This window comes from Pristis pectinata, chromosome 32 (genome assembly GCF_009764475.1).
Source record: "Pristis pectinata isolate sPriPec2 chromosome 32, sPriPec2.1.pri, whole genome shotgun sequence".
Taxonomy (NCBI): domain Eukaryota; kingdom Metazoa; phylum Chordata; class Chondrichthyes; order Rhinopristiformes; family Pristidae; genus Pristis; species Pristis pectinata.
The window spans coordinates 15,619,811-15,647,596 of NC_067436.1; the positions used below are offsets into that span (position 1 = coordinate 15,619,811).

General features: G+C 41.6%; 1 protein-coding gene across 1 annotated transcript; it reads left to right on the plus strand.

The window, feature by feature from the left end:
- Positions 1 to 329: 329 nt before the first annotated feature.
- LOC127585241 (cholesterol side-chain cleavage enzyme, mitochondrial-like) lies at positions 330 to 27,778 on the plus strand. The gene is made up of 9 exons (XM_052042542.1): positions 330 to 533; positions 3,214 to 3,369; positions 6,817 to 7,016; positions 13,671 to 13,874; positions 16,670 to 16,827; positions 22,436 to 22,602; positions 24,164 to 24,242; positions 25,183 to 25,374; positions 26,363 to 27,778. Exons 2-9 carry the CDS (start codon positions 3,305 to 3,307, stop codon positions 26,474 to 26,476), a joined length of 1,179 nt encoding a protein of 392 aa, XP_051898502.1. The 5' UTR covers positions 330 to 533; positions 3,214 to 3,304; the 3' UTR covers positions 26,477 to 27,778.
- Positions 27,779 to 27,786: the final 8 nt, after the last annotated feature.

A 27,786-nucleotide genomic window follows, 5' to 3' on the forward strand; every position in this document is an offset into this window, starting at 1 on the left:
TATTTAATTCTGAAACAGGCAAATTCATTAACATAATATGAAAATTGACCAAATGCCATGATTTAATTAAACCTTCCCTAGTTACATAAGTTGCATTGTTTTCTTACTGCACATATATTGCAAGATGATGTCCAAGATAAAGATGTCCGCAGGAGATAACACAGATATCACTTTTGTTATAATGTATAATTAAAAGTAACCTTTTACCCAGTGGTTTCATTTCATGGCCTTTCAGAATAACAAAGATTCAAGTTTTGTTTTCAAGTGACGCAGCTGCTGAAATGGTCCTTGAACACGGGATATAAAAACAACAGTGAAAAAGAATATTCAGACGTGAAGAGCGAAAGGGAGCACTTCGTGTGTTATAATGATCAGAGGAAGTTTCCGACTCTCATCTGCGAGCATTTCTGGTCAAAGGGGTTCATTTTCCTCTCTGGAGCATGACTTTACACTGTTCCCTCGGAATCATTCAGGAACAAGTGAATCACGTATATCTTCGGGACGAACTCTGAAATCATTTGATGAGATACCAGGTAACTGGAGAAATAACTGGGCCAATATATATTTTTCCTGGAAGAACAGCCATTTTAAAAATATGCACTATTTCATGATAAATAACTTCAATAAGTATGGTCCAATTTACAGGTAAGCAAATTTGCCTCAGCAACATTAAATTCATATTTAAAGAGACTCATTTAATTTCTTCAATATACTGCTCAAACTTGTGTGTTCAGTATTAACATGCCACAAACTCGCTTGTAGTTCATAGCCTATTTGAAGTAACATTTTGTTAAAAGATGTTGAAATATACCGTGTATTTCAACCAACTTTGTTCCCACCCTGCATGACAGCTAGCTAAATTTATACAATATAAACAACAGTGGGTGAAAATGGCACTTCTACCAAATCTGTTCTTGAAGCAATTGAGTATTTGCCTTTGTAGTGGAAGGACCTATATGAATTATAAATTTATAACTCTGCACATTAAACAATAACACACTACTCCGCCAGATTTACACATCTAAAGTGAGAAAATCTTTCTAATGTTTCAAGCTTTGTATCTTTGCATCGTGTTTGCCAATTTTCATATTGACGCAATTTCACCCACAGCTGTGCAAAATCCATTTGGCCACTGGGGTCTTTAAAAGGTTGGGAGAGAGGTACTGCACCATTTTTTTTGGTCTGTCAAAATATTTGAATAATTGTTTATGATCTGCAATGCCCTGAGATTTTAACAAATGTGGCTGTATGGTTGTTATGCTTTTGCACTTCTTGTCTATCTCAAGGGCACCAGTCCAGAGAGTCAAAGGCATACATGGTCGATGAGTTTCATTTTAACTACTCTTATGGTGTACAGCAACGTTGGACCCCTATTATTGGACCTGTAGTCTAGCAGTTTGTAGATTTGTGTACAGATCCCATCGAAGCAGCTGGGGAATTTTAAACTGATAATTAAGTAACTTGGATTTGTTATAGTTGTTGTCAAGGCAGTTGTATAACCTCACTAATGCCCTCCAGGGTAAATAAAATCTCTGCATAGCCTCTAAGTGACTCCAGACCCATAGAAATGTGGTTGACTCATAACTGCCTTTTTAAATGGTCCAGCGGTACTGTCATTCAAGGTCAGTTGGGAATAAACAATAAACGTTAGCCTTGCTGGTCACATACTCATCCCATAAATGACTAAAAACAAATTCTACACCTTCAGAGAAAGACAACACCATAAATCATCAAGAACTGAAGGCCAGAAGCAGTCAGCATAATCAAAGACCCCACCCACCCCAGACATTCTCTCTTCTCCCCCTCCCATTGGGCAGAAGATACAAAAGCACGTACCATCAGGCTCAAGGACAGCTACTATCCTGCCGTATAAGACTATTGAACAGTTCCCCAGTACGATAAAATGGACTCTTGACCTTATAATCTACCTTGTTATGACCTTACACTTTACTGTCTACCTGTGCTGCTCTTTTTTCTGTAACTGTAACACTTCTGCACTCAGTTATCATTTTACCTTGTACTACCTCAATGCACTGTTTAATGAATTGATATGTATGATGAACGGCATGCAAAACAAGTTTTTTACTGTACCTCTGTACATGTGACAATAAACCAATTCAATTCAATTTAATTTACAAATTGAAATTTATATCATAGCCCAAATTCATTCATACAAGAGTGGGTGGATATTGGGTGGTTCAAAGGATGATGAAAGAGAGAAGACCTTTATAGTTCCATGTACCTGTGGTCACAGATTAGTGGAATGGGCCTCTTTATTCTCATAAAGATTGTGGGGTTAGGGATATGTCTGAAAGAATGCCCTATTCTTTTGGAAAAATGAAATGCTCCTTTGTCCTGGCTGAACAATGTTAAGGAAGGAGTGAAGGAGGGAGTTAGCTGTGGGAAACAAAATAATTTAAGGTCTGCTTTCCACATTAGTGCCCTGGTGGTTGTGAAGCCGGCTATCTGTGATAAACCAACTGAATAATGATATAAACACAGTAATTACTGAAAACACTACATCAGCCAAGCAGACTGCTTACATCAAGCAAGTTCAAAGTACTCAAAAAGCAGAATCTGTTTAAGGAGTCCAGGATATATAAACACTGGTCACCTTGACAGCAGCTAGCAAAGCATGGACACCCCTACATACAAACAAGCTCCCATAATATTATTAAATTCAGAAGTCCGATTATACATACAAACTTTCCTTCCTACAAATGGGAGAACTAGTTTTCCCTCTTTCTCCACTTTTAGTAATTTTTCTTTCTTATCAACGTTATGCGTGTTTGATGCCATTCATTATAATACCACTTCAAGTGATTTTCTGACTTACGGACAGAATCGACTTATGGACGTCTGTAAAAATGGAACCTGTTCATTACCCAAGGACAATCTGTACAGTTAAAGTGCTGGACAGTAACCAGCTCTAACAAGAGAGTCTAACCAACTCCCTTTAACATTCAATGGCATTACACTTGCTGATTCCCACCTTCAATATCTAAGAGGTCACCATTGATCAGAAAGTCAACTGGACCAATTATGCTGTTGCAATCGGTGTCACCAACCACTAACGCTGCAGAGCAAAACTAAATTCCACTATCCACCTAAACTGAGTGGTGACCCCTGTAAGATTCATATATTTGTCCAAGTTTTTGAATCTGCTGCTGGGAATATGGCCCTTATTACTACCCGTTCTCTGTTCATTTTCAGGGAAAAGATTGGGTTACACAACAGTGTGTTTGTTATTAATCCTGAAGATTCTGCCACTGTGTTCAAAGCAGAGGGTCTGTTTCCAGAGAGGATGAAGATTAAATCTTGGGTTGCTCACAGAGACTTAAGAAAACTAAGCTATGGAATCCTGCTAAAGTAAGTTCAAATTTTTTGCAAGAATTATCAACTTTATTTCTAAATGATATTATAATTTTAATTATAGGCAATACAGTAGCTTGGATTATTATTGATAACATTTTTGAGGTAGCTTTCAAAGGAGTTGGAAGACAAAGTAATCAAAGGAACATAGCCAAAGTAGAGAGAGGAATAGAAAAGGAGACTGGAATTGTCATGAACTATGGTGGATAATTAGGCAGCTAGTTGGAGGAGGAGGCTCCAGGGACGTCCCCATCCTCAACAATGGTGTGGCCCAGCAGGTAAGTATGAAAGGTAAGGCTGAAGATTCTGCAGCTATGTCCAGCTAAGTGCTGAGTTGTTGATCTATCTTGGCTTCCTGCTGAGATCTCCAACATCATAAAGCCATCGTTAGCCAAATTGATTCACTCAACACAATATCAAGAAGCAGCTAAGAGCACTAGAGACAACAATGCTATGAAATCAGACACAAGATGATTGTAGTGCTTTCCACAATCAGCCACATCTCTATCGAAGCTGAGCCAGTGCAGTTAAAGCACTGGCATCCAGCCAATAATGTGAAAAACTTCCCAGGTAAGTCCTGACCACAGAAGGCAGGACAAATGCACTCTGGCTAATTACCACCCCATCAGTCTACACTCATTGACAATTTGACAGGCAGCATTTACTCACCAATACCTTGTTCACAAATGCTTAGTTTGGGTTTTGCCAGGAGCAGCCAGCTCCAGACTTTATCACAGCCTTGGTCCAGACATGGATTAAAGAACAGAATTCTAGAGATATGGTCAAAGTGAAGTCAATGGGTATTAATGAGCAAATGCCCCAATGGGAAGAGTTACACATCGCACAAAGGAAGATGTTTATGGTTGTTGGAGGTCAATCATCCCACCCCAGGACAACACAGTAGGACTTCCTCGGTATTCATGGCCCAACCATCTTCAGCTACTTTATCAATGACATTCTTTCCATCCTAAGATCATAGACAGAAGAGAAGAAAAAAGAAACAAATTGAAATAGAAAGGTACAGCCACATCTGTGAAGATAAAAACTGTAGTATTTCCATCCCACACCCACTCTAATCGCTCTGTCGTTGGTCTCTTCTACTTTGCTTCAATAATACCAAATATAATCTTGAGAATAGTACCTCATCTTCCATCTGGGCACATTGCAGTCCTTGGAACCTAATATTAAATTTAACAATTTCAGGTAAACATCCTTTATCTTCTCTGCACAGATATGGCTGAACCAATCAACCAATCCATGCCTGCAGCAATCGTAGCCTTATGCCAATCTTCCCTGAAGATAACACCTTTCTGCATATAGAGACACAAGGGATAGCAGATGCTGGAATCTGGAGCAACAAAATTCACTGGAGGAACTCAGCAGGTCGAGCAGTGTCTGTGGGAGGAAAGGAATTGCCGATGTTTCACATCGAAACCTGTGGGTCCTGATGCAGGGTTTCAACCTGAAACGTCGACAATTCCTTTCCTCCTACAGATGCTGCTTGACCCACTGAGTTCCTCCAGCAGATTGTTTGTTGGTTCACCTTCTTCATATACTGTGAGGCTACATTTGATCGCTAAGCTTTTCATATGCCCCATAAAATATACCCCCCTTTGTACACTCATTCCCAACACCCTTACACATTTGCAGGGTCATTTAAGGCAATACAGAATCATTGAATGAATGGTTGCCAACATGACACTTTAAATCTTTTCCTCTCTTCACAGATGCTGCCTAACCTCCTGAGTATTTCCAGCACTTTATGTTTTCATTTCAGATTTCCAACATCTGCAATATTTTGATTTTGCACACCATTATAGGAATTATCTTCAATCCAGCATGGTTCAATCAAATACCATGCAGCCAAAGTGCAACTAATAATAATTGGGTTAAAATCAATGCACATATTCTCTCCCATAAATAGTAGGCTGAAGTTGCCAATTCAGTTCTCAGCGTAAGCAAGACATTGAAACAAAGGCTCACTCAAAATCAAAAAGTTAATTCAGTCGGTCTATTTGTTATCATTGTCCAGCCTTGCTAAAAATATGAATGTTATTCACCATTTTATACCCTGCCTTTGACTCAAGGTGTCTTGGATTAATCTCAGTGACAGCAGAATTTGCAGCTCTTCCCACTTCCAAACCTTACAGGTACTGATCGAATGGCCCAATAGGTGGCAGCTGCCTATTGTCATTGTTTTGCTTTATCAGGACAGCCTGTGGTCTCATTTGAGTATACAGTATAGCCCATTTGGATATCAGTCCATACAATTAGAGAACCAACTTCATCATTCAATAGCCACACTCAGATTGTAGTTCTTCCATAAATCTCTGTGAAATAAACAGAGACTGGATTTGTGGAATGATATCCTTCTAAGGTTATATTTTTTTCCAAAACTGGTCAGCACTGGGACAAATTTTGCTTCAATTGGAGTTTCCCTGACAACCTCCTGCCAATGGGTTCTGCAAGTAGTCCTGAAGGGTCTGCATGCTCCCCCACCCCGCCGGCCCGCACACAATACCTCTGTCCTGCGGGGAATATGGCCTCTTGAGGACCCACCCACTGAATCTGGGAGCGTGCTCCCTGTCCTCAGGATCACTGGTGCAAGCAGTCTGCAAGTGAACAGCAGTCTTCAGTTCCTGGCAGAGTGCTGAGGATTGCATGTGTGCCTTTAAAGCCTGGCTGATATCTTGGCTTTGCAGCTGAGTACTGGGAGATGTGAGAAATTTAACTAGTCTTTTCAGCAATGCTCACAGTTTCTGAAACAGCATTGTGTTACATAAGGACCCAATAACACCAATTATTTAACCATGCTATGCTGTCCACACGCAGTTAACCCTTTCCCTGCAATATTCTCTTACGTAGCCCCTTGTTGTTAAGCATGACTTGCTTCCACTTCAGGTCTGTAGTCTGAGGTGACTAATGAGGTAAGTGTGGGACCTGCAGGCTGCTAAAGGTGGGGCAGAAGGTGCTTGATAGGCAGTTTATGAGGCAATGTGCTCCTTCTATTTATGCTAGATTTCCGTTTGTTCACAATTAAAATCACAAGGTTCTCAATACCAACTCAATTGCTCCTTTTCCATTTTGTATCTTTCTAGAACTTTGTGAAGCAATGTTAAGGAGATCCACATTATTCCTTTAATGCAGCACTGACAAATTTCTCATCCTCTGGGTTCTAGAACTTTGGAGAGTTTGAGTAATTAAGAAGTCGTTTTGGGGTTTGGGGACTTAGGGACAATGCTGGAGATTAAGGTCAAAGATCATTGGTACAATCAGTGAGGGGATCAAGGAAAGTGCAGGAAAGTGGTGCTCAAGTAAAAGATCGGCCATGACGTTATTGTTTGGTGGCCCACTCCTGCTTCAAGTTCTATGTTCTCGTGTGCAGAGACTGAGCACAAGAATTCTAACAGTCTGCCTGTCAACAACCACTCTTGTGTCTTACAGAAGTGGGGAAGATTGGAAAAGAAATCGACTCATTTTAAATAAAGAATTGCTTGCACCCGAGGTTGTCCAAAAATTTGTGCCTCATTTAAATGAAGTGGCACTGGATTTTGTGTCCATGGTTAACAGAAATATTGAGAAAAGTAGAAGAGGTCACTGGGCAGCTGATATCTCAAACGATCTCTTCAAATTTGCACTCGAATGTAAGGAACCAATATTGCTTATTTACTTGGATTATTCTAATATAGTTGCAAGTTGTAGCCTTTTTGGAATTATTCTTCTAAACAATTTAAAATGTTCTCAATTTAAATGGTTTAAAATACTTTTTACTTACATAATTGTCAAACTGCAACGTTTATTATGAATAGTATTTGGGGAATTAAATGTGTGGTGCGATTGCAAAGCTTTGCTGTTGTGGGGAACAGTGGGCTACTTGCATTGTACTGGAATTGGTATCAGTTGTGTAGGAAGAGAGACATCATGCAAGCCTCTTGTAGAAGGGCTCCATCCCAACAATTACAGTTTCCACTTATGTAGTGCCTTTAGCAGAGAGAAATGTTCCAAGATGTTTCACAAGAATATGAACCATAATCTGACACCAACCCCCATGAGGAGATATAGGGACAGATGATCAAAAGCTTAGTCAAGGAGATAGTTTTTAAGGATTGTTCTAAAAGAGGAACGAGAGGTAGTGAGGTTTAGGGAAAGAATTGTAGGGCTTTGGACCTTGGCAGCTGAAGGTCATCAATAGTGGGGCGGTGTCCCAGAAATGGAGGAGCACAGAGAACTGTGGGGATTGTAGGGCTGGAGGAGGTTTCAGACAGAGGGAAGGCAAGACCATGGAAGGATGTGAAAAGAAGGAAGATAATTTTAAAACTGGGGAACATGGACCAGTGTAGGTCAATAACCACAAGACAGAAAGGTGAATGGGACTTGGTGTAATTTAAAGGATACAGGAAATATTGGGTGTCTTGGACCATGCCTGTCCAGTAGACACCACAGAATATTTTATAGCCAATAAAGTACCTTTAAATTCCAATCATAATTGCAATGTCAGAAATGCAACAGAAAATTTAGGCATAAGAGCTGTGGGATCTTCTACATCTGCTTGAGGAGACGGACGGAGACTGTGTCAACCAAGCCGTGAAACACTCAGTACTATACTGAAAAGATAACCTGAATTTGTGTGCTCAAGTCTCTGTAGTGAGACCTGAACCCACAAATTTCTGCCCCAGAGGCAAGAATGCTTAGTTCTGTTTTCCATAAGTATTTTGGGAGCATATTTTTATATCATATTACAGTGCCTGACAATAGCTATAGTTGGAGTAGTGTATATACTCCACAGGCAAAGGGGATTTACTTGAACTTTTATTGTGTGAAGAGGCAGAGCAAGAGGGATCCTTCCAAGTGGCACAACATGGAGATAGACTTCTGTCACTTGTTTACTCCCTCACCCACTCTCCCTCTCCCAAATATACAAGTCCAAGTCCCTGCCTCTTCTCAGGTAGTCACCCCAGTTGTAGACAACATCAGTTTATCTTTCTTGGAAGAAGCATGGTCCAGTAATTTACATGACTTAATACCATATTGGTTTTAATTTTTAGTTTTGCTGTTAATACGAATAAAGTAGGTGAATTGGGACCTAAATCAGATAACAATACATCACTTGCCTCTTAATAGGATGTGCTCCCTACTTGGCTCCATTGACTTTTGGGTGTTCCATTTAGTATGTGGAAAATCATAATTTCACCTCTTTTTGTGAACTTGCTCTTATCTAATTTCACCCACATCCTTTCAGTAATGTCTGACTTTCTGAATGTGTCTGTAAGGCAGCTGATGGACATATAGGTATTCACATAAACATTTTCAAAGTCTAAAGATGTGGACACTATGGGACTGGTTTTAGCTCTCGGCCTTCTGTGGTAATCAGTGTGGGTTGCCATCCAGTTAACATCCAATTTTCTGGGTTGTCGTTACATTTGCAGGAAACTTGTCATCCGAATTCCTGCCACTTTTCAGGTAACAAGCCCCTCCCTGCCTGTTTTTAATATAACGTCCTATAACATGCAAAGGACAACATTAGGCGGGCTTCGGCAACAGCGCTTACACTGCGGACAAACATTATTGCGGAAAGAAGTGGAGGTGGGGGACCCTTCCAGCCAGCACAACATGAAGATGCACGGCTATCACTAATCTACACGACCATTCCCCACAACACCCTCTGAGACAGCAACTTTGCACCAAACTGAATCTGGTGAAGCACCAGTTATGTTCAAAGGACGTCCAGGTGGACACTTGCTGCCAATCACCAACTCATCACTTAAAATAGATTGTGTGTTATAGAACATAGAACACTACGGCACAGTACAGGCCCTTCGGCCCACGATGTTGTGCCGACATTTTATCCTGCTCTAATATCTATCTAACCCTTCCCTCCCACATAGCCCTACATTTTTCTATCATTCTGTGTGGCTATCTAAGAGTCTCTTAGATGTCCCTATTGAATATGCCTCTACCAGCACCCCTGGTAGAGCATTCCACGCACCCACCACTCTCTGTGTAAAAAAACTTGCCTCTGACATCCCCCCTATATCTTCCTCCAGTCACCTTAAAATTATGCCCCCTCATATGAGCCATTGTCGCCCGGGAAAAAGTCTCTGACTGTCCACTCGATCTATGCCTCTTATCATCTTGTACACCTCTATCAAGTCTCCTCTCATCCTCCTTTGCTCCAAAGAGAAAAGCCCTAGCTCGCTCAACCTATCCTCATAAGACATGCTCAACAATCCAGGCAGCATCCTGGTAAATCTCCTCTGCACCCTCTCTAAAGCTTCCACATCCTTCCTATTATGAGGCGACCAGTCTGAACACTCCAAGTGTGGTCTAGTCAGAGTTTTATAGAGCTGCAACATCACCTCATGGCTCTTGAACTCAATATCCCAACTAATGAAGGCCAATACACCATACACCTCTTAACAACCCTATCAACCTGCACAGCAACCTTGAGAGATCTATGGACGTGGACCCCAAGATCCCTCTGTTCCTCCACACTGCTAATAGTCCTGCCACTAACCCTGTATTCTGCTTTCAAATTCGATCTTCCAAAGTGTATCACTTCACACTTTTCCAGGTTGAACGCCATCTGCCACTTCTCAGCCCAGCTCTGCATCCTATCAATGTCCTGTTGTACCCTACAGCAACCTCTACACTATCCACAACACCACCAACTTTCATGTCATCAGCAAACTTACTAACCCACCCTTCCACATCCTCATCCAAGTCATTTATAAAAATCACAAAGAGCAGGGGTCCCAGAACAGATCCCTGTGGAATGCCACTGGTCACCGACCTCCAGGCAGAATACACTCCATCTACCACCAGTCTTCTATGGGTGAGCCAATACTGAATCCACACGGCCAAATTTCCCTGGATCCCATGCCTCCTGACATTCTGAATGAGCCTTCCATGAGGAACCTTATCAAATGCCTTACTGAAATCCATGTACACCACATGCACTCATCAATGTGCTTCATCTTCATCAATGTGCTTTGTCACATCCTCAGAATTCAATCAGGCTCATGAGGCATGACCTGCCCCTCACAAAGCCATGCTGACTGTCCCTAATCAGCCTATGCTTCTCCAAATGCCCATAAATTCTGTCTCTGAGAAACTTCTCCAGTAATTTGCCCACCACTGAAGTAAGACTCACTGGTCTGTAATTCCCAGGGTTATCCCTACTCCCTTTCTCGAACAAAGGAACAACATTTGCCAACCTCCAATCATCTGGCACTACTCCTGTTGCCAGTGAGGATGCAAAGATCATGGCCAAAGGTGCAGCAATGTCTTCCCTCACTTCCCGTAATAATCTTGGATATATCCTGTCCGGCCTCGGTGACCTATCTATCCGAATATTTTTCAAAGGTTCCAGCACATCCTCTTTCCTCACGTTGACATGCCCTAGTGTATCAGCCTGTCGTACGCCATCCTCACAAACGTCAAGGTCCCTCTCTCTGGTGAATACTGAAGCAAACTCTTCATTAAGGACCACCCCTATCCCTTTCGACTCCAGGCACATGTTTCCTCTTTTATCCCTAATCGGTCCTACCCTCACTCTAGTCATCCTCCTATTCTTCACATACATGTAGAACACCTTGGCGTTTTCCTTAATCCTTTTCGCCAAGACCTTCTCACGCCTCCTTCTACCTCTTCTAAGTCCATTCTTAAGTTCTTTCCTGGCTACCTTGTAGCTCTCCAGGGCCCTGTCTGATCCTTGCTTTCTAAACCTTAGGTAAGCTTCTTACTTCCTCTTGACAAGATGTTCTACGTCTCTTGTCAACCATGGTTCCTTCACTCTACCATCCTTACCCTGCCTCAATGGGACAAACCTATCCAGAACGCCATGCAAGTACTCACTAAACAACCTCCACATTTCCCCAAGAACATCTGTTCCCAATTAATGTTACCAAGTTCCTGCCTAATAGCATCATAATTCTCCCCCCCCCAAATTAAATAATTTCCCATATCGTCTGCTCCTATCCCTCTCCAAGGCTATGGTAAAGGTCAAGGAGTTATGGTCACCAAAATGCTCTCCTACCGAGAGATCTGAAACCTGATCAGGCTCATTGCCCAGTACCAGGTCCAGTATTGCCTCTCCTCTAGTTGGCCTGTCCACATACTGTGTCAGGAATCCTTCCTGGATACACCGAACAAACTCCGTCCCATCTATCCCCTTTACACTAAGGAGGTGCCAATCAATATTAGGGAAGTTGAAATCACCCATGACAACAACCCTGTTATTTTTGCACTTCTCCAAAATCTGCCTCCCGATCTGCTCCTGTTGCTATTGCGAGCTATTTCTGCTACTGGGGGGCTCTGCTGCTATTGGGGGATCTGTAGAATACTCCCAACAGAGTGATCGCTCCCTTCCTGTTTCTGACTTCCACCCACACTGACTCAGTAGACGATGCCTCCAGGACATCGTCCCTTTCTATAGCTGTGACACTGTCCCTGATCAGCAAAGCCACTCCCCCACCTCTTTTACCTCCGCCCCTGTCCCTTTTGAAACATCTAAATCCCGGAATATCCAGCAGCCATTCCTGCCCTTGTGATAGCCAAGTCTCTGTAATGGCCATAACATCGTAGTTCCATTACTTACCCATGCTCTAAGTTCATCACCCTTGTTCCTGATACTTCTCGCATTAAACACATTTCAGCCCATCCAACTGACAGCAATTTTGCCCTTTCAACTGCCTATCCTTCCTCACAGTCTTTCTACACTCTGCATCTACTTGTACACTAAATGCACCAACCTCTGACCTATCACTCTGGTTCCCATCCCCCTGCCAAACTAGTCTAAACCCTCCCCAACAGTTCTAGCAAACCTGCCCACAAGAATATTGGTCCCCCTCCAGTTCAGGTGTAACCCATCCCTTTTGTACAGGTCATACCTTCCCCAGAAGAGATCCCAATGATCAACAAATCTGAAACCCTGCCCCCTGCACCAACTCCTCAGCCACACATTCATCTGCCAAATCAACCTATTCTTACCCTCACTGGCGTGTGGCACAGGCAGCAATCCAGAGATTACTACCCTTGAGGTCCTGCTTTTCAGCTTCCTTCCTAACTCCCTATATTCCCTCTTCAGGACCTCATCTCTTTTCCTACCTATGTCACTGGTACCAATATGTACCACGACCTCTGGCTGTTCACCCTCCCCCTTCAGAATGCTGTGGACCCCATCCGAGACGTCCCTGACCCTGGCGCCCGGGAAGCAACGTACCATCCGGGAGTCTCTTTCACGTCCACAGAATCTCCTGTCTGGCCCCCTTACTATGGAATCCCCTATCACAACTGCTTTCCTCTTCTCCCTCCTTCCCTTCTGCGCACACAACCTGGCTCAGTGCCAGAGACCTGGTCACTGTGGCTTTCCCCGGTAGATCATCCCCCAACAGTATCCAAAGCGGTATACCTGTTATTGAAAGGAACGGCCTATACCTGAGAATAGGCAGGTATATCTGTCATACCTGCCTATTCTCCGTCCTTCTCCTGACAGTCACCCAGCTACCTGCCTCCTGCAGCTTCGACGTGACTGCCTCCCTGTAGTTCTTGTCTATGAACTCCTCATTCTCCCGTAGGAGCCGAAGGTCATCCAGCTGCAGCTCCAACTCCCTAACACGGTCTGTAAGGAGCTGCAGCTGGATGCACCTCGTGTAGATGTAGCTATCAGGAAGTCTGGATGTCTCCCAGAACTCCCACATCTCACAAGATGAACACACCACTGACCCTGAAGCCAGTTTAACTACTCTAGCCTGGCACTGAAGGAAAAATCAAAGAAGGAAAGAAAGAAACTTACCAAAGACTTACCTTAGCCTCCGCCTCTTCTTGCCGAAGCCTCTGAGCCAATAGATTCCCCCTTACTATCTTCAGTATGACCAAGTTCTCAAAGCTATTCCCCTCCCCATATCCCTACAGTGTCAGTGGTTCATGGGGCAGCACGGTAGTGTAGCAGTTAGCGTAACGCTATTACAGTGCCAGCGACCCGGGTTCAATTCCTGCCGCTGTCTGTAAGGAGTTTGTATGTTCTCCCTGTGTCTGCGTGGGTTTCCCCAGTGCGCTCCGGTTTCCTCCCACATTTCAATGACATATGGGTTAGGAGCTGTGGGCATGCTATGTTGGTGCCAGAAGAGTGGCGACACTTGCGGGCTGCCCCCACACCAGCACATTCTCAGTAACGCAAAGAGACGTATTTCACTGTGTGTTTTGATGTATGTGTGACTAATAAATAGATATCTTATATCCTATCATGCAGAATCACAGAATAATAATGAACAATTTACATTGTCTAATTTTTCTTGCAGCGGTCCATTACATACTACACGGAGAACGTCTTGACTTACTGCAGGGCTACTGTAACCCTGCATCGCAAATGTTTATCGATTCGGTTCTCAAGATGTTCAAATCCACAGTACCAATCCTCAATATTCCAGTGGGTCTGCTGAAGTCAATCAATGCGAAGGTCTGGCAGGAACACATAGATTCTTGGGATATCATTTATAAACATGGTGAGAGAAACTAGGAATATTTAAATTAGTCTCCTGCATACTTTAGTTAAATTACCATTTCTGATTACATTAACTACTGTTTATCATTTGGCACTGCTGCGTCTTGTACAGTCTCACAGTTAATTACTTTTGCATAGTTCCAACAATCTTATCCTGAGTGCTGAGCGTTATTCCATGTGTAATCAGGGATGCTTTAAAAACTCTTGGAGTTCCTTGTGTATAGCAGTGGAAACAGCTACAGTCTATAGTGTGGTGGTGTTCCTGAATTTGCCTTAAAGACCATTACCATCATATCTTAAGGTATCCATGGAAGGATGGACTTACAATTGATATCACTCAAGTAGTTAGTAGCAACCTAATATCTCCACTGGAGAGAGAAGCCTGGGAGTTCAGTCAATGGATCGGCAATCAAAATTTTGTTGATACACAGCTCTTCAACATTACCTCCTCAACTTCTCCATTAGACCAAGACTGACAGATGGCGGCTTTGAACCCTTTTCCCATTTGACCTGAAGAGATAATTTGCCACCAATCTTTAATTCAAGACTTTTAACTCTATCTAGGGTCTTCTAGACTGAGTACATAGAACATACAACAGTACGACACAGGAACAGATCCTTCGGCCCACAATGTCTGTGCCGAACACGATGTCAAATTAAACTAAATCTCTTCTGCCTTCACATGATCCATACCCCTCCATTCCCTGCCTATTCATGTGTCTATCTACAAGTCTCTTAAATGCCACTATCGGATCTGCTTCCACCACTTCCCCTGGCAGCCCATTCCAGACACCTACCACTCTTGGGTAAACCTGCCCTGCTCATCTCCTTTAAACGTTTCCCCCCCCCCCCCCCCCCCCCACCTTAAATGCATGTCCTCTAGTTTTTACCATTTCTATCCAGGCAAACGATTCTGACTGTCTACCCTATCTATGCCTCTCATAATTTTATAAACTTCTGTCAGGTCTCCCCAGAGCCTCTGCGGCTCCAGAGAAAACAACCCAAGTTTGTCCGACCTCTCCTTATAGCTCACACCCTGTAATCCAAGCAGCATCCTGGTAGACCTCTTCTGTTCCCTTTCCAAAGCCTCCACATCCTTCCTGTAATTGGAAGACCAGAATTGCACACAATACTCTAAATGCGCTCCAGCTAAAGTTTTACGTATATAGCTGCAACATGACTTCTTTATTCTTGTACTCAATGCCTCAAGTGTTCGATACTTTGTGATTTGGCAATTCTAAGAACTTGGTCTTTTGCCACTACTGAAACCTCAGCATTGAAATCACTATGCAATTTATCTTACTCATGGAGTTCATTGAGATTTCCCAGCACAGAAACAGACCATTCGGCCCAACTGATCCATGCTGACCAAGATGCCCATCTAAGCTAGTCCCATTTGCCAGTATTTGGCCCATAACTTTCTAAACCTTTCCAATCTATGTACCTGTCCAACTGTCAACCACTTCCTCTGGCAGCTCGTTCCACATACATACCACCCTCTCACCTTAAACCTCTGCCCTCTGGTTCTTGATTCCCCAACCCTGGGAAAAAAACTGAGTGAATTCACCCTATATGCCTCTCATGAATTTATACACCTCTATAAGATCACCTCTCAGACTCCCACACACAAGGAATAAAGTCCTTGCCTGTCCAACCTCTTCCTATAACTCAGTCCCTCAAGTCCTGGAAACATCCTTATAAATATTTTCTGCACCCTTTCCAGTTTAATAACACCTTTCCTATAGCAGGGCGACCAAAGCTGAACACAATACTCCCAAGTTTTATACTCAGTACCCTGACTGATGAAGGCCAGCATGCCAAAAGCTTTCTTCGCCACCCTGTCTACCTGTGACTCCATTTTCAGGGAAGCATGTACCATGTTACTCTAAAAACAATGATGCCAAATGGTCAGGGAGCAGATGACAGCAGGAATTTGAACGCCACGCACAAACAGTGCATGCTTTACCTGGGTTTGGATAGATACATTAGAGATTCCTTGTTAGTCACAAAGGTAGCGAGTTGGAGGGCACTATTGATCTGTCTTTGGTTCTCAGAGCCTCACATGGGAAATAATGATTCCAGAGTTTTGGAAGACCCATATGGTTCACTGAAGTTCATAAACGAAGGAAATCTGCTGTCCTTTCCAAATGTGGTCTGTACGTGACTCCTTACACACAACAATGTGGTTATCTCTTAACCATTCTTTGAAATGGCTTATCAAGCATTTGGGTTTTCGGGGAATAAGGCATGGACAATAAATACACACCTTGACACGAGATTCTGCAGATGCTGGAATCTGGAGCAACAAACACAAAATGTTGGAGGCACTCAGCAGGTCAGGCAGCATCTATGCAGGGAAATAAACAGTCGACATTTCAGGACACTGATGAAGGGTCTCAACCCTCCATAGATGTTGCCTGACCTGCTGAGTTCCTTCAGCATTTTGTGTGTAAATACACATCTTGCCAGTAATGTCCACATCCTTTGAATAGAACAATAATAACTGCTTCCCACATTAACATAATCAAGAAACTCCCATGTGGACACCTAAAACAAATTACATTGACCTTCCATGACTATGTGTGAGCCTGAACTAAAGCTAAAACGATTTACTTAAAGATACATTATTTCTTTCATCAGAACAAATTCAGTATCAAATACAGAAGAAATTATGCTCATTACTCCAAGAAGAATGAAGTGGTGAAAAGAACAGTGTATTTGGTGATGGTTGGGTTAGCGAGCTGTGACACTGAATTGTTTGTGCATTGATGGCATGTTCTCTATTTTCACTCCCAGCCAATGACTCTATACAGAGAGCATACAGGTACATGCACCAGAGAGTCAAAAATGACAAAGCATATCTTGGCATCCTTGCTGAACTATTGATGCAAGACATCTCTCTTGAAGACATCACAGTCAACATTATGGAGCTCAATGCAGGCGGAATTGACACTGTAAGAAAGAAATGTGCTTTCAATTAACCGAGAATCATAATGCCAATAACAATGGATGGAGATGGGAGGGGGGGAGGTGTCATAAATACTAGCATTGGAGTAGTTGGGCTGAATGGCTTTTTTCATACTGCAGATCACAAACTGTGGGATGTCTATGGGAAGTACACAGGAGATCATGAGGGGCAAAAATTGTGCAAAAGTAGATTTGTGAGATCTTTGGTATTTACCCCACGGAGTATTGTGGTGTGTGTATTATAAGTGAGATGATTGAGAGAGAAGGTCGAGCTGCTAACTGAGAGGGTTAGGATGGCGATCAGGCAGATGATTAGTGGAGCTGGCACATGGTAATAATAATCAACCTCAAAGGAGTTAAAAATAAAATAAAAGCCAGTTAGAGCAAACAGAGGACATCGGTAGTGGAGGAACAATAAAGGTTTGGAAAAGGAAACAATAATCATAACCATTGAAAGCTGCTGATTATTTTATTTGCCTTCAACATTCCCATGTAAGGTTCCTGAATAACAAAGAATAAGTTTGTGTTGTGTATAACCATTTGAATTAACAACTTTATAAAGTAACTCTTGAAACAAAACCACCATAAGCGTAGATAAAAGATTCAATCTTTGTGGGTTTTTTTCATGTTGTTAAGTTAAACATCATGCAGATTAGCAAAAATAATACCCTTCTTATGCACTTACAACTGGAAATGTGAGCAAGATTCCGTCTTATAAAAATCTGTAAGATACCATGGCACTTTAAATGATTTGAAAAGAAATCCAAATATGTAAAAAACACACAGACGCTTTGAAAATGTTTAAGTGAAAGTCAAGGAATGATTTTTTTTAAAGAGACAAAGACAGAGGTTATGTAAATACACAAGACATTGTCCTTATGTGATCCACTCCATCATCCAGTCAGAAAGCATCATTTGTTAATTCTTTTACAGGATTTGGTGCCATTGGCTAAGCTATTCTTTATTTCTAATTGTCTTTGAGATAGCACTGGTGATGACCCACATTCTGAAACCACTGCACATTTTCTGGTGAAGGTGTTCCCACAGTGCTGTTGGGTTGGGAGATCCAGGATTCAAACCCAGTGAATGAAGGAACAGAAATTTAATTCTTGCTCAGGACAGTTTATGACATGGAGAGAAACCTAAAGACAGTGGTGTACCCATACCCATGTGAATGAGTGATGTGTTTGGATTTATGTGGCAGAAACTCTTAGTAGGATAAAAATATAGTTGCCTCTTGAATAACAATATCCTTGAAGTTTACTTTGATCAGCTTGTAAAAGATCCTACTGTGACTTTTACTCACAGGGAGTATTGAAGAGATAGGAAGGTTGCAGAGGGACCCAGACAGTTTAGGAGAATGGGCAAGGAAATGGCACATGAGATTCAATGTAGGGAAATGTGCAGTTGTACACTCTGGAAGCAGAAATAAGTGGGCAGATCATTATCTAGGAGGAGAGAAAATCCAAAGCACAGAAGTACAAAGGGACTTGGGGGTACTCGTGCAGGATACCTTAAAGGTTAACCACCAGGTCGGATCGGTGGTAAAGAAAGCAAATGCTATGTTGGCATTCATTTCGAGAGGTATAGTGTATAAAAGTAAGGAAGTGTTGATGAGGCTCTACGGTGCACTAGTGAGGCCTCATTTGGAATATTGTGCGCAGTTTTGGGCCCCACATCTTAGGAAGGATGTGTTGACGTTGGAGAGGGTTCAGAGGAGATTTACGAGGATGATTCCAGGAATGAAAGGGCTTATGTATGAGGAGCGTTTGTCGGCTCTTGGACTGTACTCGCTGGAGTACAGAAGAATGAGAGGGGACCTCATAGCGACATTTAAAATATTGATAGGAAAGGACAAAGTAAATGTGGCTAGGCTGTTTCCCTTGGTGGGTGAGTCCAGGACCAGAGGGCACAATCTTAGAATTAGAGGGTACAGTTTCAAAACAGAGATGAGGAAAAATTTCTTTAGCCAGAGGATGGTGAATTTATGGAACTCCTTGCCACGTACAGCAGTGGAGGCCAGATCAGTGGGGGCATTCAAGGAGGAGATAGATAGATATCTAAATAGTCAGGATATCAAGGGATATGGGGATAAGGCCGGTAATTGGGATTAGAATAGTTTTTTTTTGTTTTTTTTTCTTCTTCCCCCATTCCCCATTTCTCATTTCTATTTCCCTTTCCTTGGAGCAGACTCGATGGGCTGAATGGCCTGCTTCTGCTCCCTTGTCTTGTGATCTTGTGAAAACAAGATGAGCAAGTATTTTGATGGCTGTTAGGAATTGTACTGGGTTCACAGAGTGGATGGGATTTTTGAGGAAGAGATCATGTGATAGGTGTAGGGTATTTGATATAAATCTAAAATGCCCTGTAGGGTCTGTTGGACAAGTACCCCTGGAGATCAGAATTAGAATCAGGTTTATTATCGCTGACATATGTCGTGAAATGCGTTGTTTTGTGGCAGCAGTACAGTGCAAGACATAAAGACGTAAAGGTTATTATAAATTACAAAAATAAATAAATAGTGAAAAAGAGGAATAATGAGGGCATGTTCATGGGTTCATGGACCATTCAGAAATTTGATAGCGGAGGGGAAGAAGCTGTTCCTGAATCGTTGAGTGTGGGTCTTCAGGCTCCTGTACCTCCTCCCCAATGGTAGTAATGTGAAGAGGGCATCTCCTGGGCAGTGAGGGCCCTCAATGATGGATGCCATCTTCTTGAGGCACCGCCTCTTGAAGATGTCCTTGATGGTGAGGAGGGTTACGCCCGTGATGGAGCTGACCGAGTCTACAACCCTCTGCAGGCTCTTTCAATGTTCAGTCTGGGATATGCCTGAGAAATCATGCAATAGCAAACTTGTAGGACCGTGGGTACAGACTGGGGATCTGGAGTCAGAGAGAGGAATGTTGGAGATGTCTATCCCAGAGGTTGTTTGAAAACCCTTGCTCCAGAGTGCAAAATAGTCCCACAACCCACAACCATGCACAGCTTGCTTCCACCACTTCCAATGGATCCACAAGCAGGACTGCCCCAGTAAATGTTTTAGCTCTTCTGGTCCCAAGGAACTCATTTCTTCCTACCTAAGTTGTAATATCTTTCCTGAAACCTCCTTCTGTCTCTTCCCACCTCCATTTGTGATACTTATTACACCCTTCACCACTTCAACTTTCCAGTTTCCAGGTCCAAACAGTCACTTTCACGATGGAAATCCAATCCTTCCACACCCCCATCTTTCACCAAGCTGAGGGCCCTTTGCTTCTTCCTTGAACAAAGGCCCAAACTGTTGCCCCTTACCACCACCCTCCTTCACCTGGCTGAACTTATTTTCACGATGAACAATTTCTTTTAACTCCGCTCACTTCCTCCAAATCAATGGTGTAGCCATGGGGGTCCAGGTGCTGCATGTCTCTTTCTGGGATAGTTGGAACATTCCTTGTTTCAGTCATTCCCAGGCCCATCCCTCAACCCTTATCTCGGTACATTAAGGGTGATGTCGATGCTACCTCCTGTTGTCAAACAGAATCTGAAATTTTCATCACCTCTGGCAATTTCCACTTTCACCTCTAACTCTTTCCATTCCTTGCTCAATTCTCCACGTCCACTTCAAGAAGTAGGTTAACAAAAACATCTATTACAAGCCCATTGACTCCCAGAACTACCTTGCCCAAACCACCTCGCACCCTGCTTCCTATAACGATTCCATTCCATTCTCCCAGTTTCACTATCTCATTCACATCTATTCTGACAATTCCACCACCCACACCAGTGCTTCTCATGTGTCTTCCTCTTGTCATGGTCCCCTCCACCATAGCTAATCACCAAGGCTCTAAACCATGTCTGTCCCACTTCCCACACATCTCCTCTCATCCCATCTCCTTCCAGCCAGAACATTGATAGGGTTCCCCCAGTCCTCACCTTGACTGTCATGAAGCTGATGACACTTCAACAGGTAGTGTCTGATATTTCCAGCATTATACTGCCATCGAACACATCTTCACCTCCCCTTTCAACATTAAGAAGGGACCATTCCATGATACTCTGGTCCTGTCTTCTGTCTCCACTAACACCCACCCCAATTCTCATAGTATCTTCCCATGCAACACCTATCCTTTCACCTGCTTCCTTCCTGCCAATCCAGGGACCCAAATATTCCTTAAATCAAGGACTCACTATTACTCCTTCGAATTTAATGCACTGCATTCAGTGCTTATGACTTGCTCTCCACCACAGTGGGAAACCTAATGCAGCCTGGGTGATCACTTTGTAGTGCACTTCCGCTTGGTCCACAAGGATCATCCTGATCTTTCAGTCACCTGTTGCTTTATTTCTCCATCCCACTCCCAATCTGAAATCTCTGAATTTGGCCTCCTACACTGTTCCAAGAAAGACCAACATCAGCTCGAGGAACAGCACTTGGCACGTTACAGCCTTCAGGAATCAGCACTGGAATCAACAGCTTCAGATAATCAGCCAGTCCAATCATTATATTTTCAGCATCAATTTCAGATTGTCATCTCCTCTAGGTACACCTGCACCAACCTCTTACAGTCATCAGCACCACTACTGGTATCATTTAATCTCTCTGTCTTCACCAGATCACAGGCTGCCCTTTTTGTTGTCCTTGGCCCTCCCCTCTTCCTCCACAATCTTAAAAGTTGTTTCATTTCAACGCTTCCAGTTCTGACGAAGGGGATTCAACCTGAAATGTTAAGTCCGTTTGTCCCTCCACAGATCCTGCCTGACCTGCTGAAAGTTTCCAGCATTTTATGTTTATAGTTTAGATGGTTGGAGGGTTCCCAGGCAAGTGATCTACAGTTATGATTGGGCAGATATTTAGGGGAGGGGGGTTGATTGGCTGCTTGGGTAAATGATCATGGGCTTGGTTAGGGAGGTGATCAGAATGAGGGCAGCAGACCGGGCCAACATTATTAGTTGATTAATAGGTGAAATGTAATGTATTGAATCATGCAAATTCAATATTGACCTCAATATTTCTGGAGCAGGACATCTCATGGTTTGAACCACCATTCAATCCTAATTTAATTGGAAGTGGAATCCCGGGATATCTGCGATCTTGGTGAATAATTATCAGTCAATACCATCAAAGGATTGAAAACTAAAATGGACTTTGTTTTTTGTTGTTCTAATTGTGTTCTTTCTTCTAAAAATTATGTATAATTCGTGCTTAAGTTATGTTTCTCTTGTGAATACTGCTGATCTGATGCTCTGTGCCTGTGATGCTGCTGCAAGTAAGTTTTTCATCGCACCCGTGCACACATGGACTTGTGCAGATGACAATAAACTCGACTTTGACTTTGAAGTGAGAAGCAAGTGAGTGAAGCTGAGTCTAATCATATTCAGAAATAAAGAGTAGATGGAAAAAAGGATTACACTGAGGAGGAAAAGGTGTTGATAAAGAAAAGTAGAAAAAAAGATTTAAAATTATGAAAAATTCTAACATTTGATAGGTTTACCTCAAGTTGTTAGGCAAATGATCTAGCTGTGAACAAGATAATGCTTGTGTTTTTTTTTAATCAAGATACATGTTTTAAAAAAAATCTGTCATACTCTTGTACTGTCACTTCAATCCTGAAACAGACATCCATTACCCTATTATGGACAATGTATAGCCTTGCCAAATATCCCAATATTCAGAAGAATTTGCGCTCTGAGATTATGGAAGCCAATCAGAAAACAGGAGGGGATCCAGTTCAGATGCTACAATCAGTGCCACTCCTCAAAGGTGCATTGAAGGAAACACTGAGGTAAGAAGCCGCTTGTCATTAAGGAAAACAAAAGCTTTCTGCTCTTCACATTTGCAAGGCGTTCTGAGGAGGTAAAACTGTGCTATCGTCCTCATCAACAGACCAACAGGGGACTCAGGTTCCTCTGCTGGTCACAACCCTACCCTGAATTAAAATCAATACCTAGACAGTATTTCATGCAGAAAATCCACATGAGGACAATAAGAAAAAGGCAAGAAGTCCGGTTAGGCTACATTTGGAGTATTGTGTTCAGTTCTGGTCTCCCCATCACAGGAAGGATGTGGAGGCTTTGGAGAGGGTGCAGAGGAGGTTCACCAGGATGCTGCCAGAATTAGTGAGTATGAGTTATAAGGAGAGGTTGGGCAGACTTAGATTGTAGAGCGTCGGGGACCGATGAGAGACCCAATAGAAGTATATAAAATTATGAGAGGCGTCGATAGTGTAGACAGTCAGGGTCTTTTTCCCAGGGTAGAAATGTCAAATACCGGAGGGCATAGCTTTAAGGTGAGGGGGGGGGAGTGTAAAGGAGAGCTGCAGGTGCCTGGAAAGCCTGCCTGGGGTGGAAGCAGATACAATATTGGCATTTGAGAGGCATTTAGACAGGCACATGAACGTGAAGGGAACAGAGGGATATGGGACACATGGACTAGAGGGATACAGACATACATATCTCAGCATTTTCAGAATACCTCAGAATTGTAAATTCTCTCTAGGTAAAGATGAAGCTTTAATTATTAATTTTGCTGTCAATGACTTCATCTGTTTCAGCAATAGCAATAAATTAAACACTTCAAACACCCCAAAATGTAAAGAAAGGAGTTAAAAATAAAAAAAAAGATTACTTTGTAATGTAGCGGATCATGTTGACTCAAAGACCTTTAGAATGTTACAATAAATTTTTTGATGTCCTATAAGAATGCTAGAGTGATTCAATGTGTAAACTGTTAAGCCCATTTTTCCTTGCCAAGCCAGTGCTGCTTCTTAAGAGCACTTCTGGGCTTCAGTGTTGCAGCAGTAACATCAAGCATTCGCTGTGTATTGATTGACATCACTGCTGCATGCCCAACAGTTCCAATGTGAAGGCGTGTCTTATCACATGGAATCTAGAAATCTATATATTGCTATTGGTATTGGTTTACTATTGTCACTTGTACCAAGGTACGGTGAAAAACTTGTCTTGCACACCATTCGTACAGATCAATTCATTACACAGTGCATTGAGGTAGTACAAAGCGCATTGAGGTAGTACAGGGCAAAAACAATAACAGAATACAGAGTAAAGTGTCACAGCTACAGGGAAGTGCATTGCAGGTAGACAATGAGGTGCAAGGTCATAACAAGGTAGATTGTGAGGTCAAGAGTGCATTACATCATATCAGGGAACCGTTCAATAGCCTTATCACAGTGGGATAGAAGCTGTCCTTGAGCCCATGTGCAGATGAAGTGCTGATCACATTTTACACTTCTATTCAATTGCAAAGTGTATACAAAGACTTGCACTACTGCTTTGAATTTCAATGCAATAGTTTTTTCACTAATGGAATTTATTTATATTTTCCAGGCTTTATCCAGTGGCTATAACACTACAGCGATACATAGTTGAAGACATTGCTTTGCAGGATTATCATATACCAGCTGGGGTATGATATAAACAGTTAAATTCTTTGCCACCTGTAGCACATACGTATATATACCTTTATCTACCATATGATTTGACTTTTGACGTATTGTTGCATCATCCCTGCAGTTAGTTGCTTGTTGTTTACCTTCAATAAAAGATATTTAATTAGAAGCTCAATACTTAATAAACAGAAATATAGAAGAACCAATGGACACTATACCTACTGTGCTGGTTTCCCACAATCAAAATGATAGCATTGTAATCTTCCCAAATGTTTCCTCACCCTTGCCCCAGGTGCTTAAAGTAGAACAAACTAATATGATGTGAATGTAGGCAAGTTTAACACAGTAACACTTGCTATCTCCCATGTTCAGCTATCTTAAAGAGGCAAACACAATCCAAAAGTGCTTAGATTCGACTAATGAACTATGGTTTAATAGGTCATTCAGGGGACATTTATCCAAAATTATATTTTAATAATTTGCATGATCCTAATCTTTCCAGATTTGGTTTTAAATTTTAAGTTTTAAGGCCCAATTATCTTCCTGAAGAGACTGATTAAGTATTTCCATTATTTTCTGTTTTTATTTATAACTGGAAGAACGGTAATTCTGTCCCTTGTACTAATTAGAGTAAATATCCTACTTATCGTCTTTTTAAGCAAGGAAATGTGAGCCACCTGCATAAATTTATGGAATCACCATTCAGTACCCAAGATTACAACAATCAAAATCTCACTCACTCTCCATTTTAGCTGCAAATAAGCTTAAAGTACACACGTACACAACCCCAGGAATATGAGATTTGAGATTACATCTACAGTGCCAGAATCCATCATTCACTTTTGTTAATAAATGCAATCAGCCACAACTGGGTTGCCAATTGGTCCAAGTGGCTGGAGAACTGATGATCCAAACAGCACAAATCATTAACATGGTGCCATGGTGCCTCTCCTGTAGACGTTAGTGCAGACTGGTCTGTTCGCAATGGGAAGAAGCCCAGAGATATTTAGCAATCCGGAACAATATAATCCCGAAAGATGGCTGAAACACGGAGAAACAAGCTTCAGACACCTTGGCTTTGGGTTTGGACCACGACAGTGCATTGGGCGCAGGCTGGCTGAGACAGAAATATTGCTCCTTTTGATTCAAGTAAGTCTATGATTTCAGTTCAAGCATTAACGTAATTGCAAGTCCTCAGGTTAGCATGTTTTAGAGAATCCATTAAAAAAATAGTATTTTATATTCTTCTCCAATTTCAACAATACTTTTATGAGTATTAGAACACCACAAATGAGAATTTACAAATGCTTAGGAAGCTATGATTCCTGCAAATAAAATTTATCAGCAAGCTCAAGGACAGCTTTTATCCCGCTGCTATAAGACTATTGAACAGACCCCTAGTATGATAAGGTGGACTCTTGACCTCACAATCTATCTCGTTATGGTCTTGCACCTTATTGTCTGCCTGCACTGCACTTTCTCTGTAACTGTAACACTTTATCCTGCATTCTGTTATTGCTTTTCCCTTGTACTACCTCAATGCACTGATGTGATGAAATGATCTGTATGGTAATATGCAAGACAGATTTTTCACTGTGCCTCACTACATGTGACAATAGTAAACCAATTTACCTGTGAGATGAGAGGGTGATAAAGGGCTTGAACAATGAGCAAAGTTGCAAACAAACTGCATTTTTACTTACTGCTTTTGTAAAATTCGGCTCATCATCTGCTCTTGATATCTAGGCAGGTACTCCAGTGCAGTACTCAGGCAGCGCTGTATTGTCAGAGAGGTTGTAATTTGCATGAGTTACTAAATTGAGAAGGAATCTGTTCACTCAGGTAAGAGATTCTTTAGCACTCTTTCAGAGTAGAGAGTTCTTGCTGGAGTCCTGGCCAATATTCTTCCTTCAGTCACCATCACATTTATCTTTTTTTTGTTTTGTGGGAGCTTGCTGTGCACAAATTGGCTGTGTTAGTTTTCAATATTACTACATTTTAATAATATTTAATTGGGTATAAAGTATGTAGGATGTGACAAGCATAGGGAAATTAAAGTCTTTCTTTTAATAATGTGTCGTTTAAATTAAGCTGAAATAATTTACTTCATGTCTGTGACCATTTTGTTTTCTTTTAGATGCTCCAGAACTTTAATATTGAAACTACTAATATAGCAGAGGTGAAACCTAACTTTGATTTGATTCTTCTTCCTGAGAAACCCATCAATCTAGTCTTTAAGGCCATCAACTGAAGAGAAATGGGATACGTTTTTGCATTAAGTTTCTCCTTTCATCAGTTTTGACAAATGCAGATTGACCAGTAATGGGTTAATATACTGGTATTATCTACGTCAATGCAATTTAGAGTCATAGAGTTATACAGCATGGAAACAGGCCTTTCAGTTCAACTTGTCCCTGCCAACCAAACTGCCTACCCAAGCTAGTCCCACTTGCCTGCGTTTGGCCCATATCCCTCTAAACCTTTCCTATCCATGTACCTGCCCAAATGTCTGTTAAACGTTGTAATTGTACTGGCGTCTACCACTTCCTCTGGTATCATTTGTATGTTTAAGTGACTACATAATGATCTGGTGCCCTACTTTTTGTTGAATGGCAACAAGGATAGAAACAGAAAACACAAACCAGTAAGAAGCATATTTTCCCCACTATGCCCACAACACCCTGTTTGCACACTTAGAGACTTAATGTTTCCTCTTAGTGCTCTGTGTAACACAATCATAAACTTATTCTGGATTAGCAGGCTTATGATTTTATTGCAGTCTTCACAGAGCACAGTTTATCAGTAAATCACTAATTAGGACCACAAAGCGATCAGAAATCTGGCAAATTATTTTATACCTTGCATATAGATAAAAAATAGTTTTATAATTTAAAACAATAAATAGTTTGTGCCCAATATATATTTGCAGTAGTTTAAATATGAAGCAACAAAAGAACCAGTCCCTGCATATCATTGGTGTAGATTTATTAAAGGGCAGAACAGGCTTGAGAGATTGAAAGGCCAACTTCAGTTCCGAACATGTATGTTCATTTGACTGAAAACAGTAAATTGTACATTGTGATCTTTATATACTTTCACCCACTTTTTCTGTCATTATTATTTGTCAAAGTAAATGGTTTTAAAAGTATTATGTTTAAAGTAGTCAAGACAATGATAAGTTTACACCTTAACACTTTTATATAACCAAAAACCATTTCTAGTTTGTAGTGCCCTTAATGCAGATGTTTGAAATTTCATATTAATTAGAGCAATGATTTAAGTAGTTGTCTTAAGAACGCAGCACACTAACATTTTATTAGTTTTGTATAACTGATGAAATTATCTTTTGTTATTTGTATTTTGACAAGTAATGCTAATTGTATTCACTTAATAAACCACAGCTTTTACAAATAACCCTGATTACTTAAAAAGCCTAAATGTTCAGTACTTGCTTCAAATTTCTGAGTGGACTCAAATTTACATCTAGGTAATAAGAATGAACATGGAACATTACAGCACAGTACAAGCTCTTTGGCCCACAATGTTGTGCTGACATTTTAT

Coding starts and splice junctions, on each gene's coding strand:
- LOC127585241 (XM_052042542.1), top strand. CDS start 3,305: ATGAAGATTAAATCTTGGGTTGCTCACAGAGACTTAAGAAAACTAAGC. Junction 7,017..13,670: donor CTTCAAATTTGCACTCGAAT/GTAAGGAACCAA, acceptor TTTTTCTTGCAG/CGGTCCATTACATACTACAC. Junction 24,243..25,182: donor ATTATCATATACCAGCTGGG/GTATGATATAAA, acceptor CCTCTCCTGTAG/ACGTTAGTGCAGACTGGTCT.